The 17953-nt window shown below is 32.9% G+C and overlaps 1 protein-coding gene across 7 annotated transcripts in view; it reads left to right on the top strand.

Annotated features, from left to right (window-relative positions):
• Positions 1-17953, top strand: part of LOC143226703 (uncharacterized) — a 65525-nt gene that overhangs the window by 22506 nt on the left and 25066 nt on the right. For 6 of the 7 annotated variants that reach the window (XM_076458037.1, XM_076458041.1, XM_076458043.1 and 3 more), the window contains exons 7-13: positions 308-439; positions 2984-3114; positions 3365-3446; positions 5201-5272; positions 7436-7522; positions 9532-9678; positions 10410-10548. In XM_076458037.1, the coding sequence (XP_076314152.1) occupies positions 308-439; positions 2984-3114; positions 3365-3446; positions 5201-5272; positions 7436-7522; positions 9532-9678; positions 10410-10548 (790 nt within the window). The remainder of the gene's footprint in view (positions 1-307; positions 440-2983; positions 3115-3364; positions 3447-5200; positions 5273-7435; positions 7523-9531; positions 9679-10409; positions 10549-17953) is intronic. The other variant, XM_076458044.1, reaches the window with a different exon arrangement.

Genomic DNA, 17953 nt, shown 5'->3' on the forward strand with positions numbered 1-17953 from the left:
ATAATGACTGGTACAGACTTAAGACAGTTGTGTATGACAGCATCACACTAGTTTTTGTGTAAGATAAGACATGTTGAATAACTTATGAAAATCTAATACACTTGATCACTTTGACTATAAGTATTGCATTTCTCTTAAGTTTTAAATCAGTTAAATGTATAGCATATTAAAATCAGGTATGTAGTACAGGGTGCTATGAAGATGTTCATATATGGAAGCACATAATCGTTCAGCAACATTTGTTTCAAATGCACATTATTTTAATTTGTTTTCACTGAGGCGCTTGACTTTTATTTATATAAATTAGGTTACTGACAATCCTGAGGCAGTCTGGACATTGGATAGTGACTTGGATAAAAATTCTGGTGATGAACAGGTTTTAATGTTGCTTGAACAACATATTCAGAGACTAACAAAAGAACGAGATGAGTTACTACAGGTATATTTATTATGTTGTACAAAATATTGTGTATTGTATTAAAGGTAAACAATATCCTTAGTGAATGTGTGTTTAGATTAGGTAGTTATGAAAGTAGACGTGGATCAATGGAGAAATTACGGTGCAATTTTTTAGTTATTAAATATGATTGATTTAAACATTGTGAATGTTAGGACTAAGTAATATTAACTGCATGTGTCTGTTATAGAAGTTCTACTTATTAAAAGTAAATATTTTTTGTAATATACATATTTGTATGTGCACGCTTCAGTATTAATTGTTTAATATCGAGCTGTCAATTTTGAGAGATTTAATTTTAAAACCTATTTTTAAAAATGAAATTTTTCATTAACTTAAGAAACATGTTTAATCAGAGTATCCCTGTTGTAAAAAAGGACATTGTTTTTAGTGCGATAGAAACTGGGATTGTGATTGTTGTTTTGTTGTTGTTATTAATACTACTAAAGATACTAAAATTCCATTTTCTTCTATAGAGTTATTAATCTAGTCCTTGAACAATGGGCACATGGTAAATGTACAACAAGTGGTTCAGACATTTTGACTAAATTTGTAACTGTGAAACGATATTTTGTTTAACTGAATATACTTAATATATCTTCACAAAAGTGAGTAAGCCTTTAGTGACCATTATGAATTTGTTGTACCCAAAAACTCAAATTCTTTAATGAGTTACTCTTACAGATATATCTGTGGATTTACAAAGCCCCTGCTGGATCAGTATAAAGATTTTCATCTTAAGAATAAAAATACTGTTTCATATTTCATTTGCACAAACCCTACAAACATTTAAATAAATATCAAATGCTGTTTTTTTCTCAACAAAACTTATGTAATATTATTTTCTTTATTCTAACTAGTAACTTTAGTAATGTTGTGTAAAATGAAAACTTGGAAAAATTTTAAAATGATATTTATCTTTATAACATGTTTACATATTGTAATATAGTATTTATATTTAATGTTAAAGCTAATGGACTTTTCCAATCCAGGTTTATTTAGTTTCGTTGCTTTACAGTTACATTAGGACTTTCTCGGACTATCTAGAAAAGCCACTTATCATAATTAAACAGCTTTGTGTAAATAAATGATTGAGATACGTACTCCAGTGTACTCCCGACAATTAATTATATTAACACAACATTACGTGCTTGTACTAAGACATTGAGTATTACAATAAATTTTAGTATTTAATACATTTTTCTGATGAGTTTTCTTACCTTTATAAATTTATAGATTCTACATTTCATTTCATGGCAATAAATATAAGACGTATACGTACATAAAATGTAATACGTATGTCTGGACGTGTGATGCATGATGGAACACTGTGGGCCTACCTTTTGGTAGTGTTGTTGGTAAAAATATAATTAATTTTATTTTAAATATGCAATTTATAACAAAGATATCACTCACAAAGATTAGAATGTTTTAAAACTATTGTAATTTAATTGTCTTCTTAACTAAGCAGTAAACAGGGTAAAAAATATTTTAGTTGGTTGAGTGAAGTGTCACAAAGGGAAGTGTTGAAAGTGAAGTGTCACAAAGGGAAGTGTTGAAAGTGAAGTGTCACAAGGGAAGTGTTGAAAGTGAAGTGTCACAAAGGGAAGTGTTGAAAGTGAAGTGTCACAGAGGGAAGTGTTGAAAGTGAAGTGTCACAGAGGGAAGTGTTGAAAGTGAAGTGTCACAGAGGGAAGTGTTGAAAGTGAAGTGTCACAGAGGGAAGTGTTGAAAGTGAAGTGTCACAGAGGGAAGTGTTGAAAGTGAAGTGTCACAGAGGGAAGTGTTGAAAGTGAAGTGTCACAGAGGGAAGTGTTGAAAGTGAAGTGTCACAAAGGGAAGTGTTGAAAGTGAGGCTAAACTTTTCTAACCTGATGCCTGAACAAATTAACCTCTTAAGGAAGCTAGTGAACAGCAGTATAGTTTATGAATAATACAGTAGCAAATGTCATTTTTTGGTAACCCAGAGTAGGATAAGAGAAGCATGTGGGTTTGGCTTTATATCACGTGTTTATATCACAGTAAAGTATGAAGGTTGGAAGATATAACTTTATATTATGGCTTAGCAAAATATACAGTAGTAAAACTGTTAAACTGTGATTTATAAACTTAATTAAGTGATCTGTCTATGGTGAACACACTAAAGATTCGACAGGCTGAAATAACTTCATTGTGGTTGTTAGTTGTGTCAATTTACTATTATGTTAGTGTAACCTTCTTCCTTACACAAATAGTTATAGTATAAACATGTAATTAGTGGCAGATTGAGAATATCATAAAGTGGTAGAAATTTAAAATGGACAATTAGAAACAAAGAAGTGAAGAATGAGAGGCTATCCTGTTTCATTTTGATAATAAAAAGATGAAACTTATGTTGAAATATGAACTACACCTTGATGCCAATTTATTGATATAAATAGATAATAAAGGTGTTCAACTGAATTTTGAATATAACTTTCTGAAAGGTAGACTTTGATCCACCAGACTCAATAGAGTTAACAGATAATAATTTCTAATGTCTTCTAGAGGGTTATTAATCTAGTCCTGGAACAAGAGGCTCATATTAACAGCGCATCTGTCATCAAGTCTGAAAAATCTCACCTCGTAGTTGAACTAGCAGAAGTCAAGTCTCGTCTAAGGAAGCTTCAACAAGAATGGTATGGCTTCTAAAACAGAAGTATAGATTTGTTTAATTTGTAGCTCTGTTGTGGTTTTCTCATTGTTTCGTTATTGATGATTTATACATTATTGACTTATAGACTAAATTTTGATTTAGGTTACAAACAGAAACTTTGAGAGAGTTAGATGATTTAGTTTTCTTGTGATTTTTATGCAGTACTAGTCATAAGAATGTTTTTGCAACAGACACAGGTTTGGCTCATGGGATATTTATATTTAATTCTACAGTGTGGAGAAGACTGAATGTGTCAATGAACTGAAGGAAGACTTACAAGAGACTAAAGAAGCTTTAGAGAAATCAAAACATGAGGTAGTGAACTGACATCTGGTTATTTAGTTTCCTGATTTCAAACCAAATCAGTTTTATATGTAATTATGCATTACCTTGAAGAAATCTATACTTGTGATAAAGGAACTGCCACAGCAATGTTGTGCAATTATAAGTTGAAGTATACAGTTATAATGTAATAACATACCATTCTTTTTCTAACAGTTTTGTTTTCTTAAAATAGTAAGTCACTCAGAACCTGGACTGACATGTATTAGTTATTTAGTAATGTAATTCACTCAACATCTGGACTGACATGTATTAGTTACTTAGTAATGTAATTCACTCAACATCTGGACTGACATGTATTAGTTACTTAGTAATGTAATTCACTCAACATCTGGACTGACATGTATTAGTTACTTAGTAATGTAATTCACTCAACATCTGGACTGACATGTATTAGTTACTTAGTAATGTAATTCACTCAACATCTGGCCTGACATATATTAGTTATTTAGTAATGTAATTCATTCAACATCTGGCCTGACATATATTAGTTATTTAGTAATGTAATTCGTTCAGCATCTGGACTGGTATATATTAGTTATTTAGTAATGTAATTCCTTCAACATCTGGACTGACATGTATTAGTTATTTAGTAATGTAATACATTCAACATCTGGCCTGACATGTATTAGTTATTTAGTATTGTAATTCACTCAACATTTTGACTGACATGTATTAGTTACTTAGTAATGTAATTCACTCAACATCTGGACTGACATGTATTAGTTACTTAGTAATGTAATTCACTCAACATCTGGACTGACATGTATTAGTAATGTAATTCATTGAACATCTGGCCTGACATGTATTAGTTATTTAGTAATGTAATTCACTCAACATCTGGATTGACATGTATTAGTTATTTAGTAATGTAGTTCACTCAACATCTGGACTGACATGTATTAGTTATTTAGTAATGTAATTCACTCAACATCTGGACTGACATGTATTAGTTATTTAGTAATGTAATTCACTCAACATCTGGACTGACATGTATTAGTTATTTAGTAATGTAATTCACTCAACATCTGGACTGACATGTACAGAAGAACTGGTTCTGTGACTGGGCTGACATGTACGGAAGAACTGACTCGGTGACTGGGCTGACATGTACGGAAGAACTGACTCGGTGACTGGGCTGACATGTACGGAAGAACTGACTCGGTGACTGGGCTGACATGTACGGAAGAACTGACTCGGTGACTGGGCTGACATGTACGGAAGAACTGGCTTGGTGACTGGGCTGACATGTACGGAAGAACTGGCTTGGTGACTGGGCTGACATGTACGGAAGAACTGGCTCGGTGACTGGGCTGACATGTACGGAAGAACTGGCTCGGTGACTGGGCTGACATGTACGGAAGAACTGGCTCGGTGACTGGGCTGACATGTACGGAAGAACTGGCTCGGTGACTGGGCTGACATGTACGGAAGAACTGGCTTGGTGACTGGGCTGACATGTACGGAAGAACTGGCTCGGTGACTGGGCTGACATGTACAACAGTGTAGTTGTTCAGTACCTAACTCAGTGTTTTCACTGATGTTTATGACAACCTAGTTATTCAGTATTCTAACTAGAAAAGGAGGGACTGATGTATGGCAGAACTTCATCAACATCTGTGCTGATATTTACAGCAGCCTAGCTATGCAGTTTTAGTAACCTGTACAATTTCCCTAATGGTTTTATATGATTCATTTTTGTTCCTGTTTATTGTATGATTTTACAGAATGTGGAACTATTACAAAGTGCCAGAGCAGCCAAGGCTTACAAAGATGAAATTGATATTCTGAAAGAAAAGGTAACTTTATGTCAAACTTTCAAACAGCATAATTCATGATTTTATTAAAAGAAAACAATGATACAGTTCTTGCACATTTATTTGTTGTTTGTTTTTCAGTATAGTAGCTATTTTTATAATGTTGTTGTTAACTTGTATGTTTATGGTTTGAAACCATTTGCCTTGTGGAGAACAATACATTTCAATAATACTTAAGAACAACTCTGAACTTTAAGATCTTCACAACAGTTGGTAAGATTTTGTTAAAGATTACAAGTATTTTGTACACAAAGACTGAGATTGTTTTATTTAAGAATTTTAATTAAAGATTTGTTATTTTTTTATTCTGGTTCTTTGCACTCAGACTGGGTGTTTGGAGTATTATTATCAATGCATTGTGTAGTGAAATGTTTAAAGTTAAAAACAGACAAAATTTACACAACTTCTTGATTTTTTGTTAAATGATCCTGAAAGTTTTCTTTGGTTATATTTTTAATTATTAAATGTTGGCTCCCACATGACACCCACCAGTGGGTCATGATAATCTTCCAGTAAGACCCATTGAAGAGTCATGCTCTATATTTTTTTTTAAAGGACCACTTAGTGGCTGGATCACAACGGCCACATATACACTCTTCCTAAAAAAGTAATTGTAAAATGACTAGAGGAATCCTGGAAAGTATTGGCAAAATAGGCTTGGGAGTTAATGTGTTAAGTTTTTACTTTTTAACACACAGTTCATTTTTGACTGTTCATTTCCTTTCTTATTCTTCAGCATTATTGCTTATTGTGACACACACATCAATAGACATTCTTGGGGTGTTCTTGACAGTGAAACTTTAGCCTTTCTCAGAACATTGAGACATTTGCCTACTATGCTAACCTAAATAAACTGAAGCAGTTTAGCTTATGTTTTAAAAAAAATATTAAACTTTTCTAATATACATTTTGAAGTATAACTAACACACAATTAAGTAAAAATATAAAACTAAAACCTAAATGAAATTTAATTGTCAATCTAACTAGCATATTTATAGGTGAGAAACAATGCTGAAGCACTAGGAGGGCAAAGCAGAAACAATGTTAAGACAGTTTGATAAGTTCTTTGTGAAATTATTCATACCAGTTTTAAACTAACTGTTGGATGAAATTTCAGTATGTGGTCTTTCTACTGGTTACAGACATCTTATTCAACTAAGTATAAGTAGCTAAAAAATTGCAACTATGTGTAGAGAAAGTGGGTATGTCACCTGTCAGGAGTTCCAAAAAATTTATTTTTTCCCAACATCCCGTAAGAACCATGTGAAGAATGTGAAAACAAGGCACACAACCTAGATTCTTTCTATGTACAAAAGGTTTAGTATAGTCAGGTCATTTTCAAGTTAAAATGTTTTGAAATTGTGTACGAAACTAAAGTTTGAGATTTTTTTTCTGGTTTCTTGTGAAATAAAGAAATTAAAACTTAAATAATATAAAACTTTAAACAGTAATGTACATTTCTGATTTTATTAATTTAAATTTACACTAAAGGTGCTTAGTTGCTTTGAATTTACAAAATAAAATTTCATGACATATATAGTACAGGGGTGCCCATAATTGTATGGCTAAGGATAAAAGAGTTACAATATTTAACATTTTTTGTTTATTCTTAGTTAATTAAACTTTTAGTGTGTGTGTATATATATAATTTTTAATTAAAATACAGGTGATCACAATTATCTTCAAGACTTTCTGGGACCTGATTTTTCAGTAACTAAAAATAAATCACCTGACAGTAACAACCATTAAAAAAGATACTGAAATACAAACACAGTTCTACACACAAATTTATTTGAAAATTATTTCATAATTTGAGACACTTAATCAAAATGCATGCAAAATATTAAAAACATTGGCTAGGTGTGGCTCAGTAATTAGCATATCCAGACTGAATACAAAGATTCATGAGTCTTTCACTATTAACTCAAAAAGGAATTTTGTACTTTGGGGTAATAAATGCATTAATAAAGTGTTGGTATCATTGACTAGTTTCATTTCCTCTAGTCTTATTTGTTCAAAGTCACGAATGGTGTTTTGATAATGTGCTGTTCGATGTTGAAAGGTTAAATATATCGGTATTTCCACCAGAATATTGTGCTATTGGGGAAAGATGTATTTTCCAAAGTTTTTTTTTTTTTTTTCCAGACACAGAAATTAGACCAGCTTGAAAATGAGGTCCAGAGATATCGTGACAAAATTACGGAACTGGAGTTCTATAAGTCGAGAGTTGAGGTACATTTATACTTTTTTAACATGAGTAGTTACAGTTTGACATTTTTTATCTTCTTGCTAAGGTTAACAGTTTTGGAAAGCAGCTCAATTTCAACAAGATTTCCTGCTTATTTAAACTAAACAATGAAGTAAATATTACTGTGAAAACTAAGGTTGCACTACATTATTCATTGATCCTATCTTAACAAACTTCTTAATTCTTGATCTATTAACTTTTGGCCTGACAATTGTCCCATTAAGTTTTTCACCCCTCTTTTGCAGTGTTCTAAAAACATTAATGTTTAAGTAGATTGAATTTGAATTATTTGGAATGTTCAACATTTTTTTTGTCCAAGATAGATTTTTCATGTTGATGTAATTGAAGATTGTTGTAGGTTTTAGGCTTTATGGAGTATGATTTCCTAGTTTAAATTCACATTTTTATGTGCCTATATACGCAATACCTCTGCTCGCTATAATACTTTTCTGTAGATATGTGATGACAAGAAAACCCATTTGCAGAGAAAATTATATACGTAAAAACGGCTGGTATGGGTAGAGAAAGCACTATATAGAGGAGCGAACAACATTTCGACCTTTTTCGGTCGTCGTCAGGTTCACAAAGAAAGAAAAGGTTACTGACCGATAGCTGACTGTGTATTTGAAGGCAGTTGTGTTATTGAGTGTAGGAATGTAGAGGGCGTGTTTAGATGTTGGATATATTTATTAATATAGGTATAAACAAATGCAAAATTAAAGAAGCCTCACTTATACAACAGCTGAAGCCCAAAATAAACCAATACAAAGAAACACCTTTATACCTATATTAATAAATATATCCAACATCTAAGCATGCCCTCTACATTCCTACACTCAATTACACAACCCCCTTCAAACATGTGGTCAGCTATCATTGAGTAACCCTTTCCTTCTTTGTGAACCTGACAATGACTAAAGAAGGTTGACACGTTGTCCTCTCTTCTACATGGTGCTTTCTCTATCCGTACCAGCCATTTTTACTTGCATGATCCTCTGTAGATCCATTTGCTATATTATTATTTTGCTTTTTAAACCAGAATAAATTGTGTTAATCACACTTTTGATATTGGATGAGAGAATGTGATAGTGTTTTTGTTTTTTTAAACATATAATTAAAAGGTTATGAATCAATCTTTGAGTGGAAAATGGTGTATTATTCATGCTTGTTTGTGAAGTAGTGCTTTTGTATAACTTTGATAGTAAAAATACTTTTATCTCTAACTATACTCTTCTGGGTATCAGTTAATATTTCATATTTTTAGTTTTACTTTCCTTCATGAAAGAAAGTTCTATACTGTGAGACTGGTGGATTTCTTTTACTTTAACTAAAGTCAGTTGCCATACCTCTTATATTTTCTATAAAAGTTTGGAAACTATTTCATGTGCCATTTGGTCTTCCTTAGTCCTTTTAAAATTCTAGCTTTTTCATATGATAATATTACAGATCTGTCACAAAATTAATAAAGTTGCCATCTTAAAACTGAGAACTAAACAACATTGGAACGTTAACATGTGGGACTTTATGTGGTGTAACGTAATGTGTAACAAATAACATTGTGCAACACAAATTTTGTTCCTGGATAATATGTGTTATTTCTTAATTGCTTATGTTGTAAAAGTACAGAAAGTACTTTAGGCATAAACAATTGGGAAATAACACTTTCTGCTCACGAACAAGGAAAAGTAAAAATTTTGTTACATAGTGTAATCCTATTCTGTACTGAGTAATTTAAAGATAAAACAAAATTATTCTCGGGTGAAAATATATAAATGAAGAAAAAACTATTATTTCTTATCATATTTTTCTGAAACAATTGTTAAGGTCCTTTGTGATTTTGAGAAACAAGAAATTGTGTTGAGTGAAAAACGAAATGCATTTTGTTGAGTAATTAGTGAAGTATTGTAAGTCAGTTAACAGAGGAGTTACCTGCAAATGGTCAGTATTAAGTTAGTAAATGTTTGTTTGGATGAACTGAGATTTTTCTGTGTAGGAGCTTCGGGAAGATAACAGAATTCTTCATGACACTAAAGACTTATTGGAAGAGCAACTGGACACCAGCCGAAAGAGGGCAGAGAGAGTTGTGGAACTTGAAAGTGACGTCTTGAAATATCTAGCACGTATTGATGAACTATGTGAGGTAAACATTTATTATTAATTTGGAAATAATGAAAACATCTGAAACAGTGTCTGAAATCGATGTTGGTTCTTACATGACAATTATACAACAAATAACGTACTTAAATGTTAACATGAAAGACTTTCTATTTAATATATAGTGTTTGTTATTAAAAATCTGAGAAAATAGAAGTATTTGCTTCACTTCTCTCAATACTGAAGTAACAGGTGGGGAATTTTAATAAATAGTAATATTTTCTCTCTCTCTATTGAATCATCAAAACTATTGCCACATTTTCTAATCTCTTTCTAATAGTTACCATGGCAGTGACTGTCTCTTTTGCATGGACGTGAAATTTTTTGTCACTTGTTAAGGTTAACCTTATCATTTATCTAAATTGTTTGTCTTTGTATGTTGTCACTACATGGTGCTCACAGATGGTACAACCGTTTTATACTTTAACCTGTACTAATGGGAAAATGTTTATAAGAAACTTCAGTAACTTTGTAGCACTTTATTCAGATGTTTTTAACATTTTGTTCACTGTATAAGTGAATGTGATTGTTACAAAGATAAAATAATAACAGACATAAAAATTTGTTCTTGGTACACTAGCAGTAAAACCTCAGGGTACATCTAGGAAAACTCTAATAACAGACATAAAAATTTGTTCTTGGTACACTACCAGAAAAACCTCAGGGTACATCTAGGAAAACTCATACATGTATTAATCTACATTTACTAATATGCAGGAGAGAGATGCACACAGAATAAAACTTCATGAGTTAATGGAGGAAAATGCAACACTGCAGATGGAAAAGAAACTAGCATTTGATGAAGTGAGTGAAGTCGAAGAAAGAATGAAGAACCACAGTTTATCGGATTCCCCATGTGAGTTAAATCATAATATTATATTAAAAAAAAAAACAATATCTGTGAAACTATTCTTTTGAAGTTTAAGATTATAAACCATTCAAAATATTTTTAGTCTTTGTTGTGTTAAAATGATGCTTTTAACAATATTAAAGACCCAAGCATAGCCTAACATCTTGGATTAGAGATCTTGGGGTCTCTGATTTGGGACATGATATTGCCTAATATGTTTCACACTTCCAGGTGCATCATACGCGTGAAAGTAAATCCTGGTTGTTGTTGTTTTTTATTTTTAAAGGAAATGGAAAGAGTCCTCTTGCTTATTTATGTTTATTTGTTGTTTTATTATTAACAGAAAGCATTTTGTGAAATGATAGGCTTTGGTTCATATAATGTCACATAAAAATAAAAACAAGGAAAGGAAAATAATCATATTTTACTCTCAGTGAGACTTTTGCTGCTGCACCAACGATGACATATTATATATGAGGCTTGTATTTGGTTGTTTTGAGAGCTATACATGCAACACTAGTTTCATCAGCAAGTCTGTCCCTATAATTAAACTTTAAAAAGTTCATCACTGAAAATAATGACTCATATAAACATGTTAATGAAAAAACTGTTAATACTGCCAAGGCAAGGTTTTTCAGACAGTTAAAAGTTTCAGGAACAGAATACCACAGTTTCAGAACCTAATATTCTGTGTTATTCCAGTCACTAACTGATCTCTTTCAATATTTTCTAGTTCTGCTCTAAAGTCGACAAATTTTTGCCTCCGGATTGAGCTGCTTTGTAAATCAATCAGTTGCATCTCATAATTATCCAGGTCAATCCACTGCAACATTTCCAGATTAGTTTGTCTAACATTACACTATCTGCATACTTAACACAGATATATTTCAATATAAAAACAACCGTACAGTTTGTAATAATGACTAATTATTTATAAGCAAAAGTTTTCAAACTTACAAACAATACTGAGTCTTCTATCTGGTCTGGAAGTGAATATTTTATCAACAGTTCACAATGAGCAAATTAATTATGTGTTGATTCACAGGCATGCTTCATTTGACAGGAAGCTAGCTTGCTTCTTCACATGCGAGTTTTTCTGACAAAAAATATCTGATGTCTTTGTATAAATACTAATATCCAAAGTTAATTCAATGAAGTTAAATGGTTTGTGATGAATGAAATCTGTAAATGCTTCTGGTCAAATATTTGTAGTTTCCCAATTGATAAGCATTAATCACCATTGTAGCTTACAAGGTTTATAGTATACTAACTATACTAACTAACCAACAATATACAACTGTCTCTTGGTGCTTCAATTTATAAATTTTTAGGGTGAGATTTTCGAATGTTCATTTGGCAACAGTATTTGAAGATACATTATTGTTTTTGTAAAACATTATTATTGATTCTTACACTTGAGAATCTTCTTCAAATTTATAGAATTGGTGGGAATTTTAACTAAAATAAACATTGATAATAAAATAAATACATAATACTAAATCTGTTACACACTGTATTCAGCAACACTTCCTCATTTTTTACCTTCACACAAATTAGTTGGTCCAATGTGTTTTATACTTCAGTCATGTTCCTCTTAAATTTTTTATTTAATACAATTTCAGTTCCATTCCTTTATTTTGAATAGAACTATATGTAGCTCATACCTATCTCTTTAGTACTTTGTTCTTTCCATTTGGTCTCTCAAATAAATGCAATCTTCACTCTTCTTTTTTTAGTGCATCTACTAGTTCTTTGCTCCTTCCAGTCATTGCACTAACATTCTACATTACTATCCTTAGTTTCCAAGTTCTCTTCTTTAGCCACCTTTGCTGATCTTGTAGTACACCTTGCCAACACATCACATTGCTTGTGGGACAGTAGTGTTCCTGTCCTTGGTGAATGCTCTGACACTATGGCATACTTCATTATTCTTTTACATATTTATTTTGAAAAGTTTTTTATGTTCTGTTTTATTTAAAGCCCTGACAGGTAACCTACCTTCATCCTGAACTGAACTTTGGACTAGATGCGACAGTATACAGTTTGCCTTTTCTATTAGTTATAAGGGTGATCAATAACATTGTTAGAGAGAAGTATTGATATTGTTTATGGTTTGTGGTATAAATGTGTATCCCTATCAGATTTTTTATATGGCTGGGATTCTTTTACGGTAGGTGTCTGTGACTTGTTGGTGATCAATTTGAACAATAAATGAACAGCCTGCAATCCACTTGTTTTAAAATAATATATATTCAAAACAGGTCAAAAACTCTGTATACTATAGGATGTCACAGTTATATTTAAATATATAATAATTCTATTTTCTTATCAAAACCCCACATAGTTTGGTTCATTTCCTTTGGAACCCAATTGTCAAGGGGAATAATTTTTCTCTACTCTGTTTCCAACTAAAGAGTTTGCAGTAAATTCAATTACGTTACCCTGTTGGTTACTACAGTTGTGTTCAGAACTTTGAATTATTTCCTTTTCAGTATAGTCTACACAGGTAGGTTTAATTACTTCAGAACTCTACACAGGGGATTTAATTACTTTAGAGCACTAAGTTTACACAAGCATGTGTTATTACTTTAGAATACAAAGTCTGCATGTATTTATGATGTATCAAAGAAAACTCTAGAAATATCTAACCCTCTAATGACAACAGTATTCATGGGAAAAATTTGGGAAGTTCAAGTAAGATGATGCCAAAAATATTACAATAGCCTAGAACAACAGTGAAGCTGTGTACACAACATATGATTCATACAGAGTTATGTAATAAAACTTCTCACACCTATTTCTTTGAAAGTATTCTTTTAACGGTTAGTATGAAAACTAAATAATCACTAAATAAACTAAACTGTTAAGCTAAGAAGTCTTGTGTATCCAACACTCTTGCTAGTAAATATTCCAAGTAGACTGGTTACTGTAGTGTATGGCCTTTATTTACAAGGGGTTATTGAGTGGAAAACACTTTTTGTCATAAAATGATATATACTTACAAGGTGACTTTTATGTTTGTATATATTTACCAAATCTGTTTCTTTTCATTGCTAAATATGTTTAAAAAAATAATGCTTCAAACTGTGTGTGTGTGTGTATTGTAATAAACAAAAAATAAGCCCAAAAAGAAATCAAAAGGTACAGATTATGTGAGATATAAAATGTACCCTAGGTTTTGGAGATGACTGTGGAGGTAGAACATACATTGCAGTGGGGATACACCCTGGGCTTCCACTAGAAAAATAACTCTCTTAGCCACTGTGGCTAAACAAAGTAATTTTCTTTTAGCCACAGTGACAGTTGTTTAGCCACAATTTTAGGTCGCCAAAAACTGTGTAGTGCGTGGCTTTTAATACGCATTAATTCTATCCAGTAAAAAATAGTTGTAATTATGTGAAAGTCTACAAGACCTTAAGTTTTGTACTATCTTTTTATTCTCCAGCAATTTTCCCTGCCTAAAAAAAACAAAATAAAATAAACATGATAAAGAGGAAAATAAAGAGGTACATTTCTCAAAATAACACAGAAACAAAAAATGACTTAAAACTAGAATACAGTAGCATGACTAGTAAGTAGATAAATCCAATGGCAGCTCTTCAGCCAAATCATCTCAACAGAAGATGTGGTAGAAGTTGATACTTGAGGTCCGAAGCACATTTCTTCAAAAGGAAATGGTACCCATGTCTGACTCTGCATTCAGATACTGAGTCACTCACAAAGACAAAGGTAAAATGATGTAAAGGTTTGGACTTCATGGATAAGTTCAGTAACATTTCTGTCTTGGCCACAGACAGGCTGCTCCTGGCACCTGTTTTGATGCTGTTGTACCTGCTAATTCCCCACTCACAGTCAACAGATGTAACTGGAATTGTTAATCCAATTGCTGCAAGCTCAGACAGATTTGGAAAAGTTTGATGGGTCTGGTGGATGTATTTCTTGCAGAAGCTCTTCATGTTTCTGTTTTTGTGAGCATCCTGTTCCATTATGTTCCTCAGTAGTAGCCATTCAATCAGTGCCTCATTCTCATTGATGAAAGGAAAGAAGTGCTGGATGAGTTTCTTCAGATCATCCTTATCAGATACTGATCTGTTGTGACATGGGCTAAATATTGAAAAAAATGACATGATGTTAGTGTCTGGGAATGCTACTTGTAGTCTTGTGACCACCTCTTCAACAAATGACTCAGCAGTTGATCTCTACTTTTCACATTGTTTATCAATATCTTTGTCATGGCCTCTGTAAGAAGTGTAACCACTGGCATCAGGAGCTTGTGGGAGTTCCTTCAGTGTAGTCTGTGTGTTAGGACCAGGGATGTGTACCAGTGACAGAATTGACCCATCAATAATTGCTGTAGCCTGATCATAAGATAAATCAGCTCTCTGTAGAGATCTTGTCAAAAGTCCAAGAATGCCAACAGTGTCATGTGTCATCATAACAAAGCTGTAACATGACATTTGCTGGACTAGACCATGTAGCAAGGCTTGGCCTGGAGTACCACGTTCTATTGCTACGACCTGCAGGTAGCTTATCACAGATGCAATACAGTTGACTAGTGCTTGGACGGAATCATTAAAAGAGAGACATCGTGTGAAAAACACTTGCTTGATTTTGTTACTTTTCTCTCCATGCAGTGCTTTGCTCTCTTCCAGAACCTGACACAACTTGGGAAAATATTTCAGGCTTTTTGCAAACTGGTTTAAAACTAAAATGTACTTCACAAGGTATGGCACCTGGTTTGCTGCCTTTTCAGCTGCCAACTGTAATCTGTGTGCCAAACAATGACTTGTTATTATCCATGGGCATTCCTCCTTAAATTTTGTAGCAACACCTGTTTTTATTCCCACCATGACATTTGCACCATCAGTTGCAAGTCCAAACAATCCTCGATCTGCCATGACTGATCACATTGTGTTGTAGATAGAATCAGCCCCAGTGTTGGTCAGCTCATGCACAGCAAGGAATTGACTTGTAACCTCACCTAATGATGAAAGATACCTGATATAGAGGTATATCAGTATAGAGGTGTTTCCTGCATCAGTTACTTCATCTGCTTCAAGATCAAATAATGGGAAAGGCAATGCCCAAAAGTCTGCCTGCATTTCATCCTGAACTACATGATTTAGGGCACTGTAAATATAATCCAGAGACTGGCTGTGGGTGTATATGAAGCTCTCTGTTCCACTTTGTGACTGAGTCTGTAGTTTCTTTAGAGAGGCCACTCTCTGTTAAAAAATATATAAGAACTTGTGTTTTGAAATAAGACCACCAATTAAAGTAATAAACAAAGATATTTTAAAGAGTTGGCTAGCTACTTAATTTTTGATAGATATTTTCAAAATGTTTCACTTTTAGAAAATTGTCAAATTGCCTTTTGTTTTAAGGAAATATTGTAGAAAACAGAGTATCTTATTAATACTAGAATGAAGAATATTCTTACATTGAATACTTGTAATGAAAGGAGGGAATGAAACTTCACGATGGCTTCCTTTGTTTGTACAAGTAATGTGGTCATCTGTGCCTGAATGTCACCTTTACACCCCACATACACATTCACAGCAGAAGTTGACATGTCCTTCTTCAAAACTTGTGATGCTACTGCATTGCGATGATCTTCTGACCGTGCATGCTTCACCAAGTTGTCTTTTCTAGGCTTAGTAGCAGTTTTCCCAGTGGTAGCATAAATATTTGTCTTCTTGTTGTCCCTGCATAATTTGCAATGAAATGTATTTTTGTTGAGGAAACACGTTCCAGCCAAGGAAACTGTGAAAACCAAGTTTCTTTAACAACTCTGTGAAAATCGTGGCTATATTTTTTTTTCACACCGACAGTCTGATCACTGCTGCAAGCTTCAGTTTCTTCAGAGCTGTCTTTTTTTCTGGAAGTGGATTTCCCATCATCAGTTGATGTTGTTGCTTCAACCTTCTTTTGAAAAAAAACTTTATGTATCTAATTGTGTAGACGTCTTTTTATCTGATCTAGGAGTTGTCATGATCTCAATTCAAACACATGTCAAACGAAACTTGGGATTTCCACTTTGATACAGACCATATGTTGGTTTGACGAAAGTCAGGTTTTCTCTGATTACTGTTTGTGTACCACGGGCAGAATCAGACATGTAGCATAAGAAATGAAAATAAAAGAAATCATTAGCACAGCTGAATAATATATTTTTTTAAAATTTAATTTGTTAGTTGTCATATCCCTGAAATCATAAAAATACATATATGAAGAAAATATATATTACAGTCAGTGGTAGTTTTTAAAGACGTTTCTTGTCTCTTCAACTTGCTGGGGGGTGCCTCTGGCCATTTGTCATCATTAATGGCATGGATAGTGATTAAAAACCACGAAAGCTGTTCAAGACCGAAACTTGAGCAGAATATATCAAGGAAATTCATCCAAGACCAAAAAATTATTATCTTTCACCACTGTGGCGAAACCAACACTAGATTTTTTAGCCACAGGCTGTTTCTTTTCACCAAAGGCGATGTGGCTAATGGCTAGCGGAAACCTAGACACCGTCTATCAGTCTTAACCTCTGTACACCAGTCTCACATGAAGAAATTCATAAAAATAAATAATAATAATAAAATAATCAAAAGAACTAGAAATTAGGAGAGTAAAATGTGGGTGCTCAAGCCCACAATGTCCTACACCTATATCGCTTTTCACTGCTTGCAGACAGTTGTGAGAAGGTGACTGCTGTCTAAGTTAAAGAAGAAGAAAAACATAACCTAAAATAAGGTACCACCACGTGGGGGTAAGCAAGATAAATGTGCCTCCTGAAGTTGTCATTCCAACCCTTATTATAGTGGTAAAGCACTAGTTTGTAGCAGAGTAGACAAATCATACTAGTGCGTGCACACACACACACACACACACACACACACACATATATTAAAATAAAAAATTTTGTTCAATCGTGAATGCACTTGATGTAGAAATCTGAAGCCTCCTTATTTTCATAAACATATTTCTCTTGGCACCTGGAGAGAAATTTCACTTTTGCTTGTTATGAAAGTCTGAAGTGATTCCTGAAAATACCATTATATTAACATGTCAAACATGTGGGTGTGTTAATAGATAGTCTTTACATGATGTCACTGTATTATCATGTGAACATGTTTGTCTACGTATAAGTAATTGTTACTTGGTAACATTATTGTACCTTATCAAATGTGCATTAATGTGTAATATTTGACCATTAATAGTCTCGCTACTACATTCAAATGTTATTGACTAAAAAAAACGTTTCTTGTCCTCAGTTGTGAATGTTTGTTTCGATCTGGCTGCCTCACAAATGAAAGTGAATTAACAATATAACTTAATTTATTAACTTAATATATTCTCTCACAATGTATTGTTTAGCACTAATGTTGTAAAATATAGCTTTTTGGTTTCTAAATTT

Source organism: Tachypleus tridentatus, chromosome 9 (assembly GCF_004210375.1).
Source record: "Tachypleus tridentatus isolate NWPU-2018 chromosome 9, ASM421037v1, whole genome shotgun sequence".
In the NCBI taxonomy this organism is placed as follows: Eukaryota; Metazoa; Arthropoda; class Merostomata; order Xiphosura; family Limulidae; genus Tachypleus; species Tachypleus tridentatus.